The sequence below is a fragment of the Mandrillus leucophaeus genome, unplaced genomic scaffold (genome assembly GCF_000951045.1).
Source record: "Mandrillus leucophaeus isolate KB7577 unplaced genomic scaffold, Mleu.le_1.0 Scaffold627, whole genome shotgun sequence".
Lineage (NCBI taxonomy): Eukaryota > Metazoa > Chordata > Mammalia > Primates > Cercopithecidae > Mandrillus > Mandrillus leucophaeus.
Genome location: NW_012106775.1, coordinates 944,822 through 965,779, shown reverse-complemented (window position 1 = coordinate 965,779; position 20,958 = coordinate 944,822). Strand labels below are relative to the sequence as shown.

Below are 20,958 nucleotides of genomic sequence, written 5' to 3'. Positions count from 1 at the left end.
TACATATGTATAGGAAAAAACAGCGCTGTATGTATAGGGTTCAGTACTATCTGCAGTTTCAGGCATGCTTTGGTGGTCTTGAAGTGTATCCCCTGTGAATAAGTGGGATCTATTGTACTACACCCTGTCCTTTTGTAGTACAGCTTGAAAAATACAAAATTGGCAATTTTAACCTGTGTACATAATTTCATATACCACCTATTAAAATCATGCTTAATTTCCAGAAATTGCACCAGGGTATTTATGTGTTTTGGTTGTTGGCTTCTTTTTTTTTTTTTTTTTTTTTGGAGACAGAGTCTCGCTGTGTCACCCAGGCTGGAGTGCAGTGGCGCGATCTCGGCTCACTGCAAGCTCCACCTCCCGGGTTCACGCCATTCTTCCACCTCAGCCTCCGAGTAGCCGGGACTACAGGCGCCCGCCACCATGCCCGGCTAGTTTTTTGTATTTTTAGTAGAGACGGGGTTTCACCATGTTAGCCAGGATGGTCTCGATCTCGTGACCTCGTGATCCACCCGCCTCGGCCTCCCAAAGTGCTGGGATTACAGGCTTGAGCCACCACGCCCGGCCAGCTTCATTTTTTTAAATGAGAATAGAAGGCCGTATCTCTGCTTTTAGAAGTATTTACAAAAATAATTACAACTCAGCAATAAGTGAAGGAGATATAAATATGATAGATAACTTATAGCTGGGGAGAGATCAGATTGTTTCATGAACTCTAGGTAATATATTTATGTATGTATATTTAATATATTTCTGTATTTATATTTATTATGGACCTTTTGAGTAGGGTTAACCAAATACAGGTTAGCTTATGACAAAGTTTTATGGAATGTATTTTTCCAGGGGAAATCCTGGAGAGAGCTATAAATATAATAAATTATATTTGGTTGGGATTATAGGCTATTTTTGGAGGAGAGGGCTACTAAGGAGATAAAGTTGGCTAGAGGTCACACAAAATACTCAGGGATGAAGATTTCATGAAAGAATATTTATGTGGCCAAGATGGAAAGCCTTTTAATTTCCAGTTCCATTACCCTCTACCCCTTTTGACCTTTTGGATTTTTCTTTTATGAACATTTTCTTTTTCCATCCATCATATTTTGTCTTTTTTTTCCTTAGGAAGTTGTTACCTGCTTTTACAAAAGCAAATTTGTGGCTAAGTTATATGGAACTGCATAGTTACTGTACATTAGGAAAATCTTACCATTAGCCAGTAGACTGAAATACAGTAGACTGTTTATACTCACTTGATTCCAAAAACCAGGGCACTACTGAGTGTCCTCCTAGTGTGTTTGTGGAGGTGGGGTTAGGTGGCTGTAATCGTGTCATATAAATAGTACATGTGTAGATACTGGGGGGTATACCTGTAGCTTAAAGTGATCATTTTAAAAGCAGCAAACTTCTGAAAGATTTAAATACTGAAAGAGACTTGTTGCTGGGCCTGGTGGCTCATGCCTATAACCCCAGCACTTTGGGAGGCCAAGTTGGTTGATCACTTGAGTTCACGAGTTCGAGACCAGGCTGGGTGACATGGCAAAACTCCATCTCTACTAAAAATACAAAGATTAGCCAGGCATGGTGGGACATGCCTATAATCCCAGCTACTTGGGAGGCTGAGGCACGAGAATCACTTGAACCCAGAGGAGGAGGTTGCAGTGAGCCAAGATGGTACCACTGCACTGCAGCCTGGGTGACAGTGAAAAGCTCAAAAAAAAAAAAATAAATAAAACACTTCCTCCCCCATTTATAATGGCATGAAAACAGTCTCCTTTGTAGTTTTCAAATATTTCCAAAATAATTTTTCATAACCCTCATAATGTGCTTTGGGAATATAATCTTGGTAATATTTGATGGCCTGTATTGTCAGGTTGCTTACAATTGAGTCCACAGAAGATGATTCAGTGTGGTCTTCATATTTAAAAGGACGGACATTTCATAAACAGTGAAAGGGTATGACAAGGAAGTCACGTAGGCAAGATTCCTGGACTTGTCAAGCAGCTAGGATAGTCTAGAATTTTTATACCACCACAACATAAACTTCATGAGGGAGAAAACCTATAGTTTTATTCATTGTTGTAGCCCTAGCTCCTAGGGGAATAAAAAATGATGGGCAAAAAAGTAGACCCTCAATAAATGAGCTAACTGAATGTTCCTGACAACCATTTGAGGAAAGATAGACAGATATAGGCCCATGAATGTGAAATGAATGAAGCTTCCCTGTAGTTCAGGTAATGCATGATCTGGAGGCCTTTGCCCTGGATTGTGCAGGATTCTCCATAATTTTCTCAGCGTTCATCCTTCACATCAAGGAGTATTCCATGCAAGTATAACTTGAGATGCTTTGTGAAAAAGAGCCATGATCAGTTTACTGTGATGAGCACTATACGATATCCTTCCTTTTCAGATTTCCAGTGTACATATGTTTAAAAACTTGAGAAATTGTCAGATTTTCCTAAACTTGTATACCCTTGCAGTTTCTTGTGGATAACACTTTTGACTCCCACAGAGTGTTATTCAATGGAACAGACACTGTGGGAAAACACTACAGAATACATGCTGTTACTAAATGTCTCTAGGAAAACTTGACTAACTTCATTTAGAAAATCACTTTAGAAGATGCAGTGCTTTAATAATAAGATAGAGAAGATAAATTTGTTGCCAGAAAAGACATCTGGTGACAGGATTTGAGATTTTATCCAACTCCCTGTTCTGTCCTCAGCATGATTAAGTTGATACTGATTTTTTTTGTAAGGTCCCGTTTTCTCTAAGAGTGGGAATTGTATTTCTAAAGAGGAGTAATTAATGACATTGTGGTGTTAGTGAAAGGGAACCTGTTTCTTTTTTTCATTTTTTTTTGAGACGGAGTCTCACTCTGCCACCAGGCCTGGAGTGCAGTGGTGTAATGTTGGCTCACTGCAACCTCTGCCTCCTGGGTTCAAGTGATTCTCCTGCCTCCACCTCCCAAGTAGCTGGGATTACAGTGTCCACCAGCACGCCTGGCTACCTTTTTGTATCTTTAGTAGAGATGGGGTTTCACCATGTCGGCCAGGCTGGTCTCGAACTCCTGACCTTGTGATCCACCCACTTCTGCCTCCCAAAGTGCTGGGATTACAGGCTAGAGCCACTGTGCCCAGCCACCTATTTTTATTAGGTACACAGTTCAAACAAAATGAGGTTAATCAGCTTTAGCTGCCTTCTAATAAATTCAAGATTTCCAAAATTGTTGAAATGCTTCGTTACATGTCTTCAAGTAACAGTGATACGTGCTTGACATAATGTACACATAGTTCTTACTCATTTAACAAAAATGTGAGAGCTTGCCATTTGAAATATCAGATGAACAAAGAAGGCAAGGTCACTGCTCTGGAGAAGCTTTCATAGAGAATGGGGTAGAGGGAATAACAAACGAGTATCAAAATAATAAAGAGTGCCGTGAGTATAAATTCAATCACATGATAGAGGAAATGGAGACACCACACAAGTCATACATGTTATTTTGGAATGATTTTTATTGGTAACAGATAATCTTACCCATCTTTTTAGATTTATAAGTTAATCTTTGTTATATAAAAGGGTAACACTTTTTTTGAGCAAGGAATCATTTAATTTCTCTATTTCAAAACCAAAGGATAGGGTGATTTTGTAGGTGGGCTCTGGCTTTCCTTTTCCTATTTTTTTTTTTTTTAGATAAAGACAGGGCCTCGCTTTTTTGTCCAAGCTAGAGTGCACTGGTGTGATCAGTAGCTCACCGCAGCCTCCAACTTCTGGACTCAAGCAATCCTCCTCCCTCAGTGTCTGGAGTAGCCTGAACTACAGGCGCATGCCACCATGTTCCACTAATGTAAATTTTTTTTTTTTTTTTTCCCTGAGACAGAGTCTCGCTTTGTCACCTGGCTGGAGTGCAGTGGCACAATCTCAGCTCACTGCAACCTCCACCTCCCAGGTTCAAGCGATTCTCCTGCCCCAACCTCCTGAGTAGCTGGGACTACAGGCGCCACGCCACTACACCTGGCTAATTTTTGTTTTTTTAGTAGACAGGGTTTCACTATATTAGCCAGGATGGTCTCAAACTCTTGACCTCATGATCCATCCGCCTCGGCCTCCCAAAGTGCTTGGATTAGAGGCGTTTAAGCCACCGCGCCCAGCCTAAATTTTTTTGTGGAGATGGGGGTCTTGCTTTATGATGGGGATATTACTAAGCAGACTGCTTATAGGAAATTACAATCCTCTGTATTTACTCTTGTAAAACCATAAACTAAGATACATGTCATAAAAATAATGTATAGATTTCATGGGAAATCTATCAAGTTTAGATTATATAGCACAGGTGTTAGGGACTATGGAAAAGTCTGCTGGGGTCAATTAGGACTCCTAATTTCTCCATCTCTAGATAGTCAGCTGTAACTACCTCAAAGAATAAAACTTGTTTTTCAGTTACAGCTATAAAATGGGTGGCAAATTTTGTCTTTAAATATGTACTATATACATGCCTGTGTCAAAGAATGTACTGTGGGTGACTAGAAAAGCTGAATGACATATGACCTTTACGAAATTTAAAATAAATGTAGAAAATCAGGCATGTTTATATTTCAAAATATTTGTGTATTTTAAGATAAAGTTAGGTTTAAAGCTGTTAGGAAATGTTTAGTGCTTTCAGCTTTATTCTTACCCAGCTGTAATAATGTAGGAAGGGTTTTGCTTTACGTAGTGGCAGTAATTGGAAAGAAGAGTAAATTAGGAGCCAGGAAACCTGCATAATAATTATGGCTCTGCTTTTGAATGAGTCACTTCATACACATGGGCTTTGGTTTCTTCAGCAGTATTGGACCACATTATTTTTTAAGATCCTGATCAACTCTAGATTATGAACCATCTCTAAATACAGGATTTTGCTCTGACTATAAATTAGCTGTAGTGTTTACAGGGGAGTTTTTTTAATTGAATGTTTATATCATAGTTTTATCTGTGACCCTTATTCCTACTATCCAAAACAAAAAAATACTGGACTATGTCAGACTCTTTTGGCATAAATTCATATTTACCTTAGAACACCCAGGATAATCATACTACAGAAAACATCTTCCTTGGGGGCCCGCCTTGTGGGTAGTTTTTTCTTTTACACATACAGTGATTTTTGCCAAGACAAGTTTGTTTCTTCTGGAAAAATGTACTTTCCCCAAATTGTACTTTCCCCAAAAATGTACTTTCCCCAAATAAAAATTCTTTATTTTAATTTTTTTGAAAAGAAATAACCATAGTAATTAATCCCTCCCCTCCAACCAGGTTCATCAGGTAAAGCGCAGTTTGGGAAAATGATCTTTTTAGTTACTCCAAATTTCTCCTTTTCTAAATTCAGGGTTTTAGAGAAGCCCTGATAAAAAGTTTTACAGAGAACCACACGACAAAAAGGGGTAAAGGTAATTTAAAAGCCCCAAAATAAGGAATTTTCTAAGAAAAGAACTCAGATGTAAAACTTTCAGTTCCAGTGAACAAGTAGAACCATCTTTTGCATGTGCTATTTTAGTGTTTGCCCATCCCAGGCTAGGAGAAGTGAGATGCAGATATGTAATCCATGAACAAAGAACCTTACCTCTTTGGACCTGTTTCCTCAGAGTCATGTTTGCAATATGACAATTTGCTGTAACAAATTAGAAACTTAAAAGTATTATTACTTTTGTTGACATAATATTTTGTTCCCTTGCTGAGTGTAACAACAACAACAACAAAAATACAGGAATGGGTAAACACTAGTTTCCAAAGTGTAAGTATCTTGAGGTTTGAATCTCTGCTGGTAATTAGTGGAACTAGAGCTCCAATATTGAGAAGACTATGGCATCCAGACCTTGAGTTTCTGATCTTTCTTCCTCACATCGATGGTAATAAAGGAGGAAAGACAAATGGATCTGAGCCTCAGGACCTGGTTCTTTTCATTTGAAGAACTGGACAGTTGATGGATGTGGTTCCTGGTTATGGTTTAGGGCTGAAGCATCTGCCAGGCCCACTGGTGAAGGCTCTGGGTCTTGCTCTTAATGTTCTCTTTGGATAGAGAACTGATGCTCAAAGGAACACTTGGCTGTTTCTCAGTCCCTGTCTTGAATTGTCAGTGTAAGACAGGAAGAGCAGAAGGTAGAGGAATACCTTGTAAGAATTACAATGGAGGGCGAGAGGCTAAAGTAGAAATAATAATTAACATACAGAATGCCTACAATTTTCCAACTACTGTTTGAAAACCTCACATTTTCTGTTGGAACCAAATAACTCAGAGAAGTGCAAGTTTTATTACCCACATCTTACTGTCTCAGAAAGGTTAACTAGCCTGGAGTCACAGAGATACTTACCAAATAACAGTTGTAATTTTTAAATGCAAGACTTTACCCCACAACATCCTGCTGCAGTATGTCAATAATATACTCACTCAAGTGCATATGAATTTTACCTTTTCAGCATATCATTACCTTAGGGATTTTGGATCTTTTCTTAAAAGGCTGGTTTCTGTATTATTAAGAGAAAAGATTTTCGGTTTGGTAAAACAAGGTAATTTTTGAGGCTTTTTTTGCTTTGTTTTACCCTTATCATTAACACTCAATCATCCAAGTGTTTCCTTCATGAAATACTTGTAATAACAGGGCTTACCAAGATGATGGGAATTCTGAAAGGTCTTGAATGAACAGAAATGTTTTTTCTCCCCATATCCACCAATAATAGAAGTAGTTTGCTAATAGTATCATAGCAATTATTTTTTAAATTTATCACAAACATTTGGACTTAATTTTACTTTTGAGCAATGATATTTATGATGTCACTTAAATTTTATATTTCATAGACAAGAGAAGAGAGAAAAATGGAAGCAATTTTGCAAGCTTTTGCCAGACTTGAAAAGAGAGAGAAAAGAAGAGAACAAGCTTTGGAAAGGATCAGCACAGCCAAAACTGAAGTTAAAACTGAATGTAAAGATACACAGATTGTCAGTGATGCTGAAGTTATTCAGGTATTACTTATTCAGGTCTAGTTTTATTTTCTTAAACACTTTCAAATAAAATTTCTATACTTGCATTAATTACTTATAAGGAATTTAAAATAATGTCTATTAGCTTTTTAATAGCCTCTTTCAGATTCTATGGGAGTTTCAGTTTGAGCTAAGACTATATATTATTTCTGTTCTTTATAACAGAATTCATAAATTCTGGAAAGTTGGCTTCTGAAGTAGATTAATGCTATTATATTTAAACTTTATATATATGTAGTATAAAAAGCTCCATTCGGTTGTATTTTGAATTAGGAACAAGCAAAAGAAGAAAATGCTAGCAAGCCAACCCCTGCCAAAGTAAATAGAACTAAACAGAGAAAAAGTTTTTCTCGGAGTAGGACTCACATTGGACAGCAGCGTCGGAGACACAGAACTGTCAGCATGTGTTCGGATATCCAGCCATCTTCTCCTGATATAGAAGTTACTTCACAACAAAATGATATTGAAAATACTGTACTTACAATAGAACCAGAAACTGAAACTGCACTAGCAGAAATAATTACTGAAACTGAAGTTCCAGCACTTAATAAATGTCCTACAAAGTACCCCAAAACAAAGAAGGTATGATTCTAATGAACATAAGAACTGTTTTTCTAACAGTTTCTTATATTAGTTATATTGGTGTTTTAAAAACTGGATTTTTAAGATTTCATAATGAACAGAAGACGCAGTTTTTATACTTGCAGATTTTTAAAATAAGAATGAGAATCCCAGAACTGTAAAATTAATATAAATGTTTGCATTACTGTGAAGATAAAGTTACATTCAGTTTATCAGGACTTTTTAGTATTGCAATTCATGATTTCTTTAAATAAGTTTGTCTACTTTATGTACAAAATATATACTTCTCTGAAACTGGTTTTAGATGTGTTATCCTTTATTTATATTTTTATAAATTTCATTGTATAGGTAGATTATAAGAATTAAATGTGAAGAAATTGTTGATTTCCACAGAATGTACTATGAAAATTTATAAGAAAGAGTAGTTTTAGGTGTAATTATTAATAAAAATCTTTAAAACACTACTGTCAGACTTAAGCAATTATGGGAAACAACCTGAGCTTTTTCAGATCAAAAATAACAGAACATCCTAAATGAAGCTGCTCTTTATATCCCACTGTGACTAGAGTACAGCAGATTGGGGCAGAGATATTAAAGTGTGGTAATCCTTACACTGTTTAGGGGTAGATCACGAATGTATACTTCTCACACACTTTACTTTGAAATTTCATTTATTCTGTCTTTGTTCTTACCTAATTCAGTACAGTTTGTAGGCATGCTGCTAAACCATGACATGTACGTTTAGTAAAATTCTAGTATGAACCCAGGATTGTATTTTAATAGCACAAATTAAATAATTTACTTGCCAAAGTCACAGGTTTCATTAGAGACAATCTAAACACAGTTGTTTCTAATTCAAAGTCTGTGCTCTCCTTACTGCACCACCATAGCTTAAGCAACCCAATATTTGCCTGTAACAATGGACAAAAAATTCTAACTTTGTAAAGTGAAAAGAAAAAAACCTCAGGCTTAAAAGAAGTGAAACTACTTTCTCAATTACAAATATGACATAATCCCTACCCTTTATTAAACTTTTAACAAAGTTGTGGTACTATAAATTTATTTAAATCCTTGGTCTGAGATGTAGGCTTCTACATCCTATCTGATTCTCTTAAAAAGCCTCTTTTGCCTGCAGATTTTGTTATTTTAAACAACATACTGTTTGACAGAGTACCAAATTATCATGATTTCCCCTAAAGGCCTCATTCATTAGAACACTAAGAGCTTTATGTATGTTATGAACTTTTAATCTTCACAGCAATCCTATTTATAGAACTAGGTTCTATCACAACCCTTCTTTTACAGATAGAGGTATAAAAAAGTTACTTAACTTGCTCATGGTCACAGTGTAAATGGCGAAGCCAGGATTCACCCTCCTGGCAGTCTGGCTTCAGACTCCATGACCAGACTCCAGACTGCATTCTAGTGCTGTCCTAGGAATGGAGTTCTGTATACATAGAGGGACAGAAAAGATGCTAAAATGTTTATAGTGGTTACCTAAGGATGGGTAGATTTTTAAAATGTGTTTGTGTGTGTGTGTGTGCAGGAGTGGTGGAGAGTAGCAAAGCTGACTTGGCTACTTTTTTTTTTTTTTTTTTTTTTTGAGATGGAGTCGCGCTCTGTTGCCCACGGTGGAGTGCAGTGGCGTGATCTCTGCTCACTGCAACCTCCGCCTCCCGGGTTCAAGTGCTTCTCCTGCCTCAACCTCCAGAGTAGCTGGACTACAGGCGCACACCACCATACTCGGCTAATTTTTTTGTATTTTAGTAGAAACAGGGTTTCACCATGTTGGCCAGGATAGTCTCCATCTCCTGACCTTCTGATCCACCTGCCTTGGCCTCCCAAAGTGCTTGGATTACATGTGTGAGCCACCACACCCGGCCACATTTTCTATAAGTTAAATTTATACTTATAAATTAAAATATTTGCTAACTAGATAACAATATGAAGTAGTAATTTATACTTCAGCCAATAAAGACTGCATTATGTATGTTGTAGATCAGAGAATCAGAATTAACAACTATGAAAATTTTCAAAGCACAAGAACCTTAAGAGATATTCCAAACCCCTTAAATCAGTGATTGTCAATGGTGACTTTTAAATATATATGTATCGTGAGCCAGATGTGGTGGCTGATGCCTGCAATCCCAACATTTGGGGAGGCTAAGGAGGGAGGATCACTTGAGCCCAGGAGTTCAAAACCAGCCTGGGCAACATAACAAGACCCTGTCTCTACAGAAAATTAAAAACAAAAAAATTAGCCGGGCATGGTGGGTGCACACCTGTAGTCCCAGCTATTTGGGAGGCTAAGGTGGTAGGATGACTTGAGCCCAGGAGGTTGAGGCTACAGTGAGCCATGATCAAGCCACTGTACTCCAGCCTGGACAACTCACCCTTTCTCAGAAAAAGTACTGTGCACTGTCCTCATCTCCAGCTAGCGTAGGAAAATACTGCCTAAAATCAGATTTTTCTAACAGATGGAACATTTTATACCTATAATAGAAGCAGTAGTAAACCTAAATTTAGTGTGTTTAATAAAATGGTACTGACATGTCTCTAGTTGTAACTATATTAAAAAGCTTGGCTGGACACGGTGGCTCACACCTGTAAACTCAGCACTTTGCAAGGCTGAGGCAGGAGGATTGCTTGAGACCAGGGGTTGGGACCAGCCTGGGCAATATAGCGGACCTTGTCTCTACAAAATATTTTAAAAATTAGCCAGGCATGGTGGTGAGCACCTTGTCCCAGCTACTCGGGAGGCTGCAGTGGAGGGATCACCTGAGCCCAGGAGGCGGAGGCTTCAATAAGCCGAGACTGCACCACTGCACTCCAGCCTGATGACAAGAGATCTTGTCTCAAAAAAAAAAGTAATATAAATTTCATGTAATATAAATATTTAAAAAGCAACCATATGTTTGGTTCTACAACATAATTGGGTAAAAAGTTTCAGAATAACAGTAGATAACTAAGGAAATGTAAAAGGACATACTGATATTTTGATCATATATGAATGATTTAAATTACCCAATTGATCATTTTAGGTAATACACCAATTTCAAATCTGATACTAAAATATTCAGTAGAATTTGGAATTACATATATAATGATCCAAATTTTTTCTTTTCTCTAGCACTTGGTCAATGAATGGTTGAGTGAGAAGAATGAGAAGACAGGAAAACCTTCAGATGGCCTTTCAGAAAGGCCTCTACGCATAACTACAGATCCTGAAGTGTTAGCTACACAACTCAATTCTTTACCAGGTCTCACTTACAGCCCCCATGTATACTCTACTCCTAAGCATTATATTAGATTTACTTCACCATTCCTTTCAGAAAAAAGGAGAAGAAAAGAACCTACTGAAAACATTTCTGGTTCATGCAAGAAGGTAAACTTTTCTTTGGAAGTAAAAATGTAGAATGAGCCAAATGCCAACTCATTCCTTACTACCATCCATGGTAGTGAAATGCTTTTGGAATCAGCTCTGTATTTACAGGCTAAACAGGTACAAACTGATTCCTATTCATTCATGTATTCTGTTTCATTCAGCGATGGTTGAAACAAGCTCTGGAAGAAGAAAATTCAGCAATTTTACATAGATTTAATTCACCCTGTCAAGAAAGATCCAGAAGTCCTGCAGTCAATGGTGAAAACAAAAGTCCACTACTATTAAATGACAGCTGTTCCCTTTCAGGTAGAATTTTTTTCAGAATTGTTTTAGTTTGAGAAATGTGGCAAGGCATATCTATAGCTTTATAACAGGCATATTCTAGTTACTGGTATGCACTTTAGAAGAGCAGCACATTGTTGTGTAATAGATTTTCTCTTTTCTGTCCTCTGTATTTTTTGGCTGAAGATACCAGTTCATAATATCATGTATGTTGGGGTTTATGAATTTTTAAAGGCTTTTGGACTGGCTGCTTTTCAGACACACAAGGACTCTTACAAATCAGTTAAAGTAACATCAGTACTTGTAAGATACTTTGAGACCCCTAGGCCTATAATCCCTCCAGGCAAGGTAATGCTTGTTAATTGGGGAGGGAGCAGGGGCACTGCTTCATGTTAGTACCATTTTTTTAAAAACCTTGAAATTTAGTTTTGGGGTAAAAGTCATAACTGCCATTGTTTATATTTTATCTTTCCCAGAATGTGACATAAACAGATTTTAACAAATAGCAACAGCGTAATTTCTTACAGATTATTATTTCACCAACAGATTTAACTACACCACTAAAAAAACGAAGATTTTATCAGTTGCTAGATTCGGTTTACTCAGAAACCTCCACACCTACTCCTTCCCCGTATGCTACACCAACTCACACCGATATTACTCCTATGGACCCATCTTTTGCCACGCCTCCACGGATAAAATCAGATGATGAAACTTGTAGAAATGGTTATAAACCCATATATTCACCAGTTACCCCAGTAACTCCTGGTACACCAGGAAATACCATGCACTTTGAGGTGAGAAATTTTAATGGAGAAAAAAAAAATTCAACACCTGGGGGGATGGGATTTCTTTTAAGAGCTCTTTCCCCTCCTTTAACAACTAGTGTGCTGAGAATACGGAAACAGGTTGTAAGAAACTAAAAATCAGAAACATTCATTTATATGAATTTAGATGTTTTTATTTTTACTAAAATGAGCATAACTTTCATCTTAATGATATACACAGTAGACTGTATGTATCAAATTGATTTTAAAGCAGTCTTATTTGGGGAATGGAAATAGGAAGCAAGATCTAAAACCAAAGTCTGTGTATTTTTTCATTTTGTTTTCGTTTCTATAATTATTATGGATATACTTACATATTTTTAAATTTTCAATTCTAATTCTTTATATACAGAATATTTCTTCCCCAGAAAGTTCTCCAGAAATAAAGAGACGCACTTATAGTCAAGAGGTAAGAAGTTAACTTAAAAAGGGTGAATCGGTAGTTTTTTTCCTATTACATTGTTTTGCTTAAATTACTAGTAAATTTTGAAATAAACAGTCCCAAGATGTGATCATTTGTATAATTTTTTTTTTTAATTTGTAAACAGGGATATGACAGATCTTCAACCATGTTAACATTGGGGCCTTTTAGAAATTCTAATTTAACTGAACTGGGTCTGCAAGAAATAAAGACTATTGGTTATATGAGCCCTAGGAGTAGGACTGAAGTCAACAGGCAGTGCCCTGGAGAAAAGGAACCGATGTCAGACCTTCAGCTGGGACTCGATGCGGTTGAGCCAACTGCCCTACATAAAACCCTGGAAGCGCCTGCACATGACAGGGCTGAGCCCAACAGCCAACTGGACTCGACTCACTCTGGACGGGGCACAATATATTCTTCCTGGGTAAAGAGCCCTGACAGAACAGGAGTTAACTTCTCAGTGAACTCCAACTTGAGGGACCTGACACCCTCGCATCAGTTGGAGGTTGGAGGAGGCTTCCGAATAAGTGAGTCAAAGTGCCTGATGCAGGATGATACTAGAGGCATGTTTATGGAAACAACTGTGTTTTGTACTTCCGAAGATGGGCTTGTATCTGGTTTCGGACGGACTGTTAATGACAATTTGATCGACGGGAGTTGCACACCCCAGAATCCACCACAAAAGAAAAAGGTTACAAATTTAACAATTTATAGTCCTTTTAATAGTTTTTTTTCATACTACTACTGAGGGGAATTGGTAGTTAGATGTATTATGTAAGGCATTCTTAATTTAGTTATGAAAGTTACATTTTTATATTTTTAAACCTTTTGTAAATGCTAGCTTAATTAGAAAATGTTTACAGAAAATTAAAAAATTCTAGTAATATGGGAAATCCTTGTAAGCACATGGTTTCAGAGAAATCTCAAGATTATTTATTTCACCAAATGAGTATTTTTTAAAACTAGGCACTCCCCAACCAAAAACACAGACTTGAATATTTGTGTTATTACCTTTATTGTACATTGAGCAAACACCTGTGTATAGAGGAAATGCCTCTTTCCTCATCTATAACATCTATAGTATTTAGGCCATGGATGTAAGTGTTTTTATTTTACTAATAGTTATGTATTAAATATTCAGTTCCCTGATTTCCCATTATTTGGTTGGCAGATGTACTGAGATAATTAGAATGCCTTATTTCAAAAGAAAGAAACTATAGCACTTACTTTGTTAGTAGGCTTATTGCTTTGCAAGTCCAAGAATTTTCGTGATGTGTGCTTTTAATTTTTATAACAGAGTCCAGTTGGCAACTTTGTGGGAAGCAATGTAGTATAGTGGAAAGAGCACGGGCTTTCAAGTAAGACCTAGGTTCGAATCCCGGCTCCAACACTCACCAGCTGTGTGACCTTGAGTGAGTGAGTTACTCAATTTCCTCATCTATAAAATGGGGATGATAATATACCTATTTCTTAGGGTTGTTGTGAGGATAAATGAGATAATGTATGTAAATCATCTAAGTACAATGCCTGGAATATAGTAGGCATTTGTTAATTGTTAATTATTTGTTCAGAATCAATTAAAATAATTTTCCTAATGTAAATATAGTAATTCTCTAGACAAAAAAAGAATGCATTGATTCTGACATAAAAAACAAGAATAAAAGATTTGCTTTTTCTTATCTTTCTTGCTTAAGGTTTCTCTATTAGAATACCGTAAGAGACAACGTGAAGCTAGGAAAAGTGGCTCTAAGACAGAGAACTTTCCACTCATTAGTGTATCACCCCATGCAAGTGGAAGCTTGAGCAACAATGGTGATGGCTGTGCCAGCAGTAATGAGAATGGGGAGCAGGTGGAACACACTGCTAGCCTACCTTTACCAACACCAGCTACGGTTTATAATGCCACTTCTGAAGAAACTAGCAATAACTGCCCTGTTAAGGATGCTACTGCGAGTGAGAAGAATGAACCAGAAGTTCAATGGTAAGCCCATTTGAAGTAATGCTACTCTGGAAAAAACAAGCTTTTGTTCAAGTATTCTTCCTATTTGTTGTTCTCCCAAGGCTAAGCTGATTGTGCTTTGTGGTCACAATTTTAAAAGATTCTCTCTGCTAATAGGATTTTAAGACAGCTCTGTATGGCCTGTGTTGTTAAATGTTGATTGTATTTATTCCTTGGTAATTTATTCATTCTTTACACACAAATATCCTCTCCAAAGAATTTTTATCAGAGTCAACAATTCTGCAGACTTCCTTTATAACCCCTACCAGTTACCTTGAAAGAACCACCAGGGTTAGTGCTTCTTCAGAAGGAATAGGAGCAGCTGCATATAGGATGGATCATGGCAAATGGCAGGCGGCCACACTCACTTTGCTCCTTGGTCCCCTTTCCACCTGAAAGCATGCAATCCTGATAGCAGTTTGTTAGGGGCATGTTTTGGTACCTTTGGTAACCAAAAAAAAAAATGACATTCTGAATGTTAATACATTATCTTCAACTCCTTGCCTTCTTTTCACCAATAAATTGCTGGAGACAAAGGAATTGAGTCCTTCAAATAAGGATAATCATCTCAGTTCTGGGAGCACTCAGCAAAATAAGAGAACCTTTTTTTTTTTTTTTGAGATGGAGTCTTGCTCTGTCGCCCAGGCTGGAGTGCAGTGGCATGATCTCAGCTCACTGCAAGCTCCACCTCCCACGTTCAAGCGATTCTCCTGCCTCAGCTTCCCAAGTAGCTGGGACTACAGGCGCCCGCCACCTCGCCCGGCTAGTTTTTTTTTGTATTTTTAGTAGAGACGGGGTTTCACCATGCTGGCCAGGCTGGTCTCGAACTCCTGACCTCATAATCTGCCCACCTTGGCCTCCCAAAGTGCTGGGATTACAGGCGTGAGCCACCGTGCCCTGCCAAGATTAACTATTTTCAAAGGTTAACACCAGAGTATTTTCCCAGTAGATCAAAAGCCTTGGTCTGACAGTACATGTTGACTATGAATCAACAAAGAATGTAGCTAGCAGTACTTTCTTTCAATAGAGGATAATGTGATTTTTCTTTTAAAGGACTGCCTCAACTTCAGTGGAACAAGTCAGAGAAAGGAGTTATCAGAGAGCTTTACTTCTCAGCGATCACCGAAAAGATAAAGATAGTGGTAAGTGAGCTTGTTCCTTCACCAGAAAGTGGAGTCAGTTAATCAATCTGCATCCTCGTTCTTTGCAGCTCTAATGTTCTCTTTGGGTCTGCTCTGCTTCATCTCTAGGGGGAGAATCACCATGTGTCTCATGTTCACCGAGTCATGTTCAGTCTTCACCTTCATCTCATTCAAATCACATTCCCCAGTTGCAAGCTAAGGGCCCAGTCCCTTCTTTCAGTGAACTTATGGAAGGTCAGTAAGCAGATGACCGATAATGTTATTCTTTAACACATTTTAAAATCAGACAAAAGAGAGCCTTTATAAAAAGTTGGTTTGGATAGTAGAATGTACGCTGCTTTGTGGTGTTAAAACAGTGTTTATTGTGTAATTTTACACTTACTATAGGTTTCTTCTGCTTTATAGACCCTGATCCTGAAAATCCAGAACCCACAACTACAAGTGAATGTCCATCCCCAGATACTTCTCAAAATACTTGTAAAAGTCCTTCAAAAATGAGCAAGGTAATAATATTGACCTTTCAATGGGTTCCAAAGGACTTTAGGTTGAGTGCAGAAAAGCTGATGGTTATAATATGCAGTGTTTTTCTGCCATATCAAGTATCAATTTGTGACTTCTGGACACTTTTCCTGTCGGACATACTCAATTGTGTTTACTACTTTCTTTGTTCTCTCTCACTGAACATGTGATGGATAACTCTGACCAAACATTCAGGTTTTCTAAGCACACTTCAACAGCTTACATTTTCTTCAAATGTTCCACCTCTATTCTAGTGGTGCCTAGGAAATTCATAGCCTTGTAATGAAATTCTTAACCAGCCAATTATCTAAAAACAAAAGGATGTTTTATCATTTAAAAGGAATGACATCTTCATCCTGGATCATCAAGATGTAATAATGTAGCATGGCATGTGTATCATTGGAAACTAAAGACAAGGAATCTGAGATTTATCTTTCTTTGATGATAGACATTTAAACAGTCTTATATTGGTTTATTTATATCTGAACAGTGTATAAGGAAAATGAAAAGGTATTAAAAATCAAAATGGTTTGAGGGAGCAAGTTTATTTACCCAAATCAATTTATCCTTAGGTTGGGTATAGAAATTTCAATTATAAAATTGAAACTTGCTATTGAAGTTCTTTCAGAGTAAGGCTCAAAAACAGGTTTCATTGCTTAGGGGTAAAAAGGCAGAGTAAAGTTAAAGAAAATTATTTCCTCAACTTGTCTTCAATAAAAATTAACCCAGAGAATTCACTTTAAGCTCACTCTCAGAACTGTTTGGAACAACTGAAAAATACTGGCTTTTTAACATCCCAAGCCTCCATAACTGACATATCCAGGATGTTATTTCCTGCCCCTCATTAAAATTAATATTTAGGTAGTATTAAATACCAACGAGAATAAACCTCAAGGTACACAAAATGTTCCTTAAATGTATGTAATTTGTTTTTTCTTCATAGCCTGGTTCACCTGGATCTGTAATTCCTGCTCAAGCACATGGGAAAATATTCACAAAACCAGATCCCCAATGGGACTCCACAGTTACTGCATCCGAAGCTGAAAACGGTGTTCACCTAAAAACAGAGCTCCAACAAAAACAGCTGTCAAATAACAGCCAAGCACTTTCAAAGAATCATCCTCCTCAGACACATGTTCGTAATTCATCTGAGCAACTTTCACAAAAGCTGCCTTCTGCACCAACAAAGTTGCACTGTCCTCCATCACCTCACCTAGAAAATCCTCCAAAGTCATCCACGCCTCACACACCTGTACAGCATGGTTATCTTTCACCAAAGCCTCCTTCACAGCAGTTAGGATCTCCCTACAGGCCTCATCATTCACAGTCACCTCAAGTTGGAACACCTCAGCGAGAGCCTCAGAGAAACTTTTATCCAGCAGCACAGAACCTTCAAGCCAATACTCAGCAGGCAACTTCTGGAACATTATTTACACAGACACCCTCAGGACAATCTGCAGCAACATACAGTCAGTTTAACCAACAAAGTCTGAACAGCACGGCACCACCCCCTCCACCTCCTCCACCTCCTTCTTCTTCGTCTTACTATCAAAACCAGCAGCCCTCTGCAAACTTTCAGAATTATAATCAGCTCAAAGGTAGTCTTTCTCAACAAACTGTGTTTACATCAGGACCAAATCAAGCACTTCCTGGCACCACAAGCCAGCAAACAGTTCCAGGACATCATGTGACTCCAGGGCATTTTTTGCCCTCTCAGAACCCTACCATTCACCATCAAACTGCTGCTGCTATAGTCCCCCCTCCTCCTCCACCACCGCCTGCTCCAGGACCGCACCTTGTACAACAGCCGAATTCCCATCAGCAACACTCTGTAGCACATGTAGTAGGGCCTGTTCATGCGGTCACCCCTGGGTCGCATATTCATTCTCAAACTGCTGGACACCACTTACCCCCACCCCCACCCCCTCCCGGTCCTGCCCCTCATCACCATCCGCCACCCCATCCTTCCACAGGACTCCAAGGTCTACAGGCACAACACCAGCATGTTGTAAATTCAGCACCCCCACCACCCCCTCCGCCGCCACCTTCCAGTGTTTTGGCTTCTGGGCATCATACCACATCAGCTCAAGCCTTACACCACCCACCTCATCAAGGACCTCCACTTTTTCCTTCGAGTGCTCATCCAGCTGTACCACCGTATCCCTCACAAGCTACACATCATACCACTTTGGGACCGGGACCCCAGCACCAGCCTTCTGGAACAGGGCCACATTGTCCATTACCTGTCACAGGTCCTCATCTCCAGCCCCAAGGACCAAACAGTATTCCAACACCTACTGCTTCAGGGTTCTGTCCTCATCCTGGCTCTGTGGCCCTGCCACATGGGGTTCAAGGACCTCAGCAGGCATCTCCAGTGCCTGGACAGATTCCAATTCACAGAGCACAGGTGCCACCAACATTTCAAAACAATTACCATGGGTCAGGGTGGCATTAAAATGGACTCCAAAAACATTTTTTTAAATGTTCTGTAAGATAAACTGTATATTTCATATGTACCTGTTAAGGTACTTTTTAAAGCTTGTACATGAATCTTTGTATAAAAAACACCAGTGCTCTTTCATTGTATTTTTCTCATTTTTGCTTTTTGAAATTCCTTTAAAAAATGTGCTGTTAAGCCAGTATTAGGTATCTTTATTTTGTAAGTGAACATTCCAGCTGTTTTTTCTGGCAGATCTGATACTGATTTGATGCTGTATGATCTTTAAATTTTATTGTTGCAGTTAAATTCATTTAGTGAATGTTCTATATTATTTTATACATACACATTAAGTACTCAGCTAAGTAATGGCACTATGAGGATTTTCTTTTCTCCCCTTTCCTGTCAGCAGCAGTTCTGTGAATGCATCTTAGGTATAAAAATGCAATACAGATTTTTATATTTTGGTGTGGACATGGCTCATTTTTGTTTTACCAGTTATTTGCAAGCAAAATGTAATTTAATGTATAGATGATTTCTAGTGTCTCCTGACAAACTGTAAATACTGCATTTCTTTTGCGTATATAATTGCTTACAGCTTTTCTCATTTGATATATAGCATTGTACATATGACAAGTCTTTTGCAAAACTGTGTGATCTCTGTGAAAGTAGTACAGTATATGACCTTTAATTTCTTTTTTATTTTAAATATACTGTCACATTGAAGCACTGGTTGGGCATTTTAATTCATGTTAATAAATCACAATTATGTCAGTTTTACCAAATTGTCCTGTACAACTTCTAAGATCGGGGTCTGTGTGTTTCTACAGAAGTTCTAGTTTTCAGATATAGTTTGTAAGGAGACTTCAATTTTCTTCAGCAACTACTACCTCAGCAACAGGAGGCAGCAAGGGGTTGTTCCTGCGGTGGCTTCTGTTTGCATTTTTGCAGGAGCCACAGGAAACTACTTAAATGATCGTGCTGGGTCAGTTAAGGATGTGGCATCATACAAAATGAATCCAGACCACTAATGCATTACAGTAGTTCTTGAATACAGTGTGCAACAACTGTTTGAAAATATGGTAGTTTGCCCAAAACAGGAAAACTTGTCTTGGGTGTACAAAACTAAAGAAAAAAGGCATTATTCCTAGATCTCTCAGTGAAATGAAAATGGCCTCTTAAGTGAACGTTTTTATTGCTAAAACATAAAATACTAGTTATAATCTTGGAAAAATTAAAATTTTCCAGCCTTTGTCTTCTACCTCTGAGGAGGATTCAGTAAGTACATCCAATAATAATGATACTGTTTATCAACACATTTTCCATCATCTAATTACCTGACATAATTTGGCACAGGATACAAATTCTGTGCATCAGAGAAAGTAAACACTAAAATGACTGAGTGACCTCCTTCAGTCATGTTTTCACACTTTGAATTTCTACTTCCTTTTGAAAATTAGCTAACAATGGTACATTAACGCAGCTCATTTAGGGCTCAATCCTAATCAGCTTGAAATTTTAGAAGAATATAGGCCAAGTTTGCCATCCTCGATTTGTCCAACAAAATTCTATGTATGGTATTTATAGTAAAGAAACATTTGAGAAGAAACAGTTTTACATCATCTATCCTGATAGTTTCAAACAGAATAAAGGTAACTAGTGTGTGAAATATAAATATTCTTCTTAAAAAGTCTGTCCTTCTAAGCAGTTTAAATTCTTCACTGGCTTGAAATGTGCCTACTACAGAAATATGCATACAGAAGCTTTTGTGTGAGCTGCAGAATCTTATTTGATTCCTTGATGAAGTATATATTCTCAAATATGGTCTTCCACCAAAATTTCATTCAACTTATTTAAAAGGGGGAGAAAAAAGGAGAATTTAAGAAATAATCTGAACTACGGATAGAAACTGAAGTTCTCTACTCCAGTGTCAAGTTTCCTTACTTTATCCTGGTAACTAGTTATGTGTGGTCCAGATATGGGAAGAAGCAAGTCAGTAAATCAGTTTTCACCTAAAAAGTTTATGACTTTTTGCAGATCTTATATCCACCTTTTCTCTGCCTTTGGGCAGTTCTGTCTGCCAATTTCCAGATAGCCAGCTCCTGTATCTGCTATAAACATATATATGATCCACTGCTTGTCATTTTCCATGAAGATTTCACATGGACTACAGAAAGGAAAAGACAGGAAATTCAACTAAAGTTAGAGAGCTAGTTAGAATGTTTAGCATAACCAGTGGTTCTCATTTAGTTTTTGTGCATTCTTTATCAACAAGCCGCTAAGAATCTGATAAAGCCGTATTATGCCTAATACAAATGTATATTCCTTCTAGAACAACTGTTCTAGGCTGTTGTATCA

General features: G+C 37.9%; 1 protein-coding gene across 2 annotated transcripts in view; it reads left to right on the top strand.

Annotated features, from left to right (window-relative positions):
• Window positions 1-20,290, top strand: part of KMT2E (lysine (K)-specific methyltransferase 2E) — a 103,167-nt gene extending 82,877 nt beyond the window's left edge. For both annotated transcript variants that reach the window (XM_012000368.1, XM_012000369.1), the window contains 12 exons: window positions 6,824-6,988; window positions 7,280-7,588; window positions 10,719-10,973; window positions 11,135-11,279; window positions 11,802-12,052; window positions 12,435-12,491; window positions 12,631-13,194; window positions 14,198-14,484; window positions 15,556-15,644; window positions 15,753-15,878; window positions 16,050-16,147; window positions 17,107-20,290. In XM_012000368.1, the coding sequence (XP_011855758.1) occupies window positions 6,824-6,988; window positions 7,280-7,588; window positions 10,719-10,973; window positions 11,135-11,279; window positions 11,802-12,052; window positions 12,435-12,491; window positions 12,631-13,194; window positions 14,198-14,484; window positions 15,556-15,644; window positions 15,753-15,878; window positions 16,050-16,147; window positions 17,107-18,618 (3,858 nt within the window). In that variant the 3' untranslated portion in view covers window positions 18,619-20,290. The remainder of the gene's footprint in view (window positions 1-6,823; window positions 6,989-7,279; window positions 7,589-10,718; window positions 10,974-11,134; window positions 11,280-11,801; window positions 12,053-12,434; window positions 12,492-12,630; window positions 13,195-14,197; window positions 14,485-15,555; window positions 15,645-15,752; window positions 15,879-16,049; window positions 16,148-17,106) is intronic.
• The last annotated feature ends 668 nt before the right edge of the window (window positions 20,291-20,958 follow it).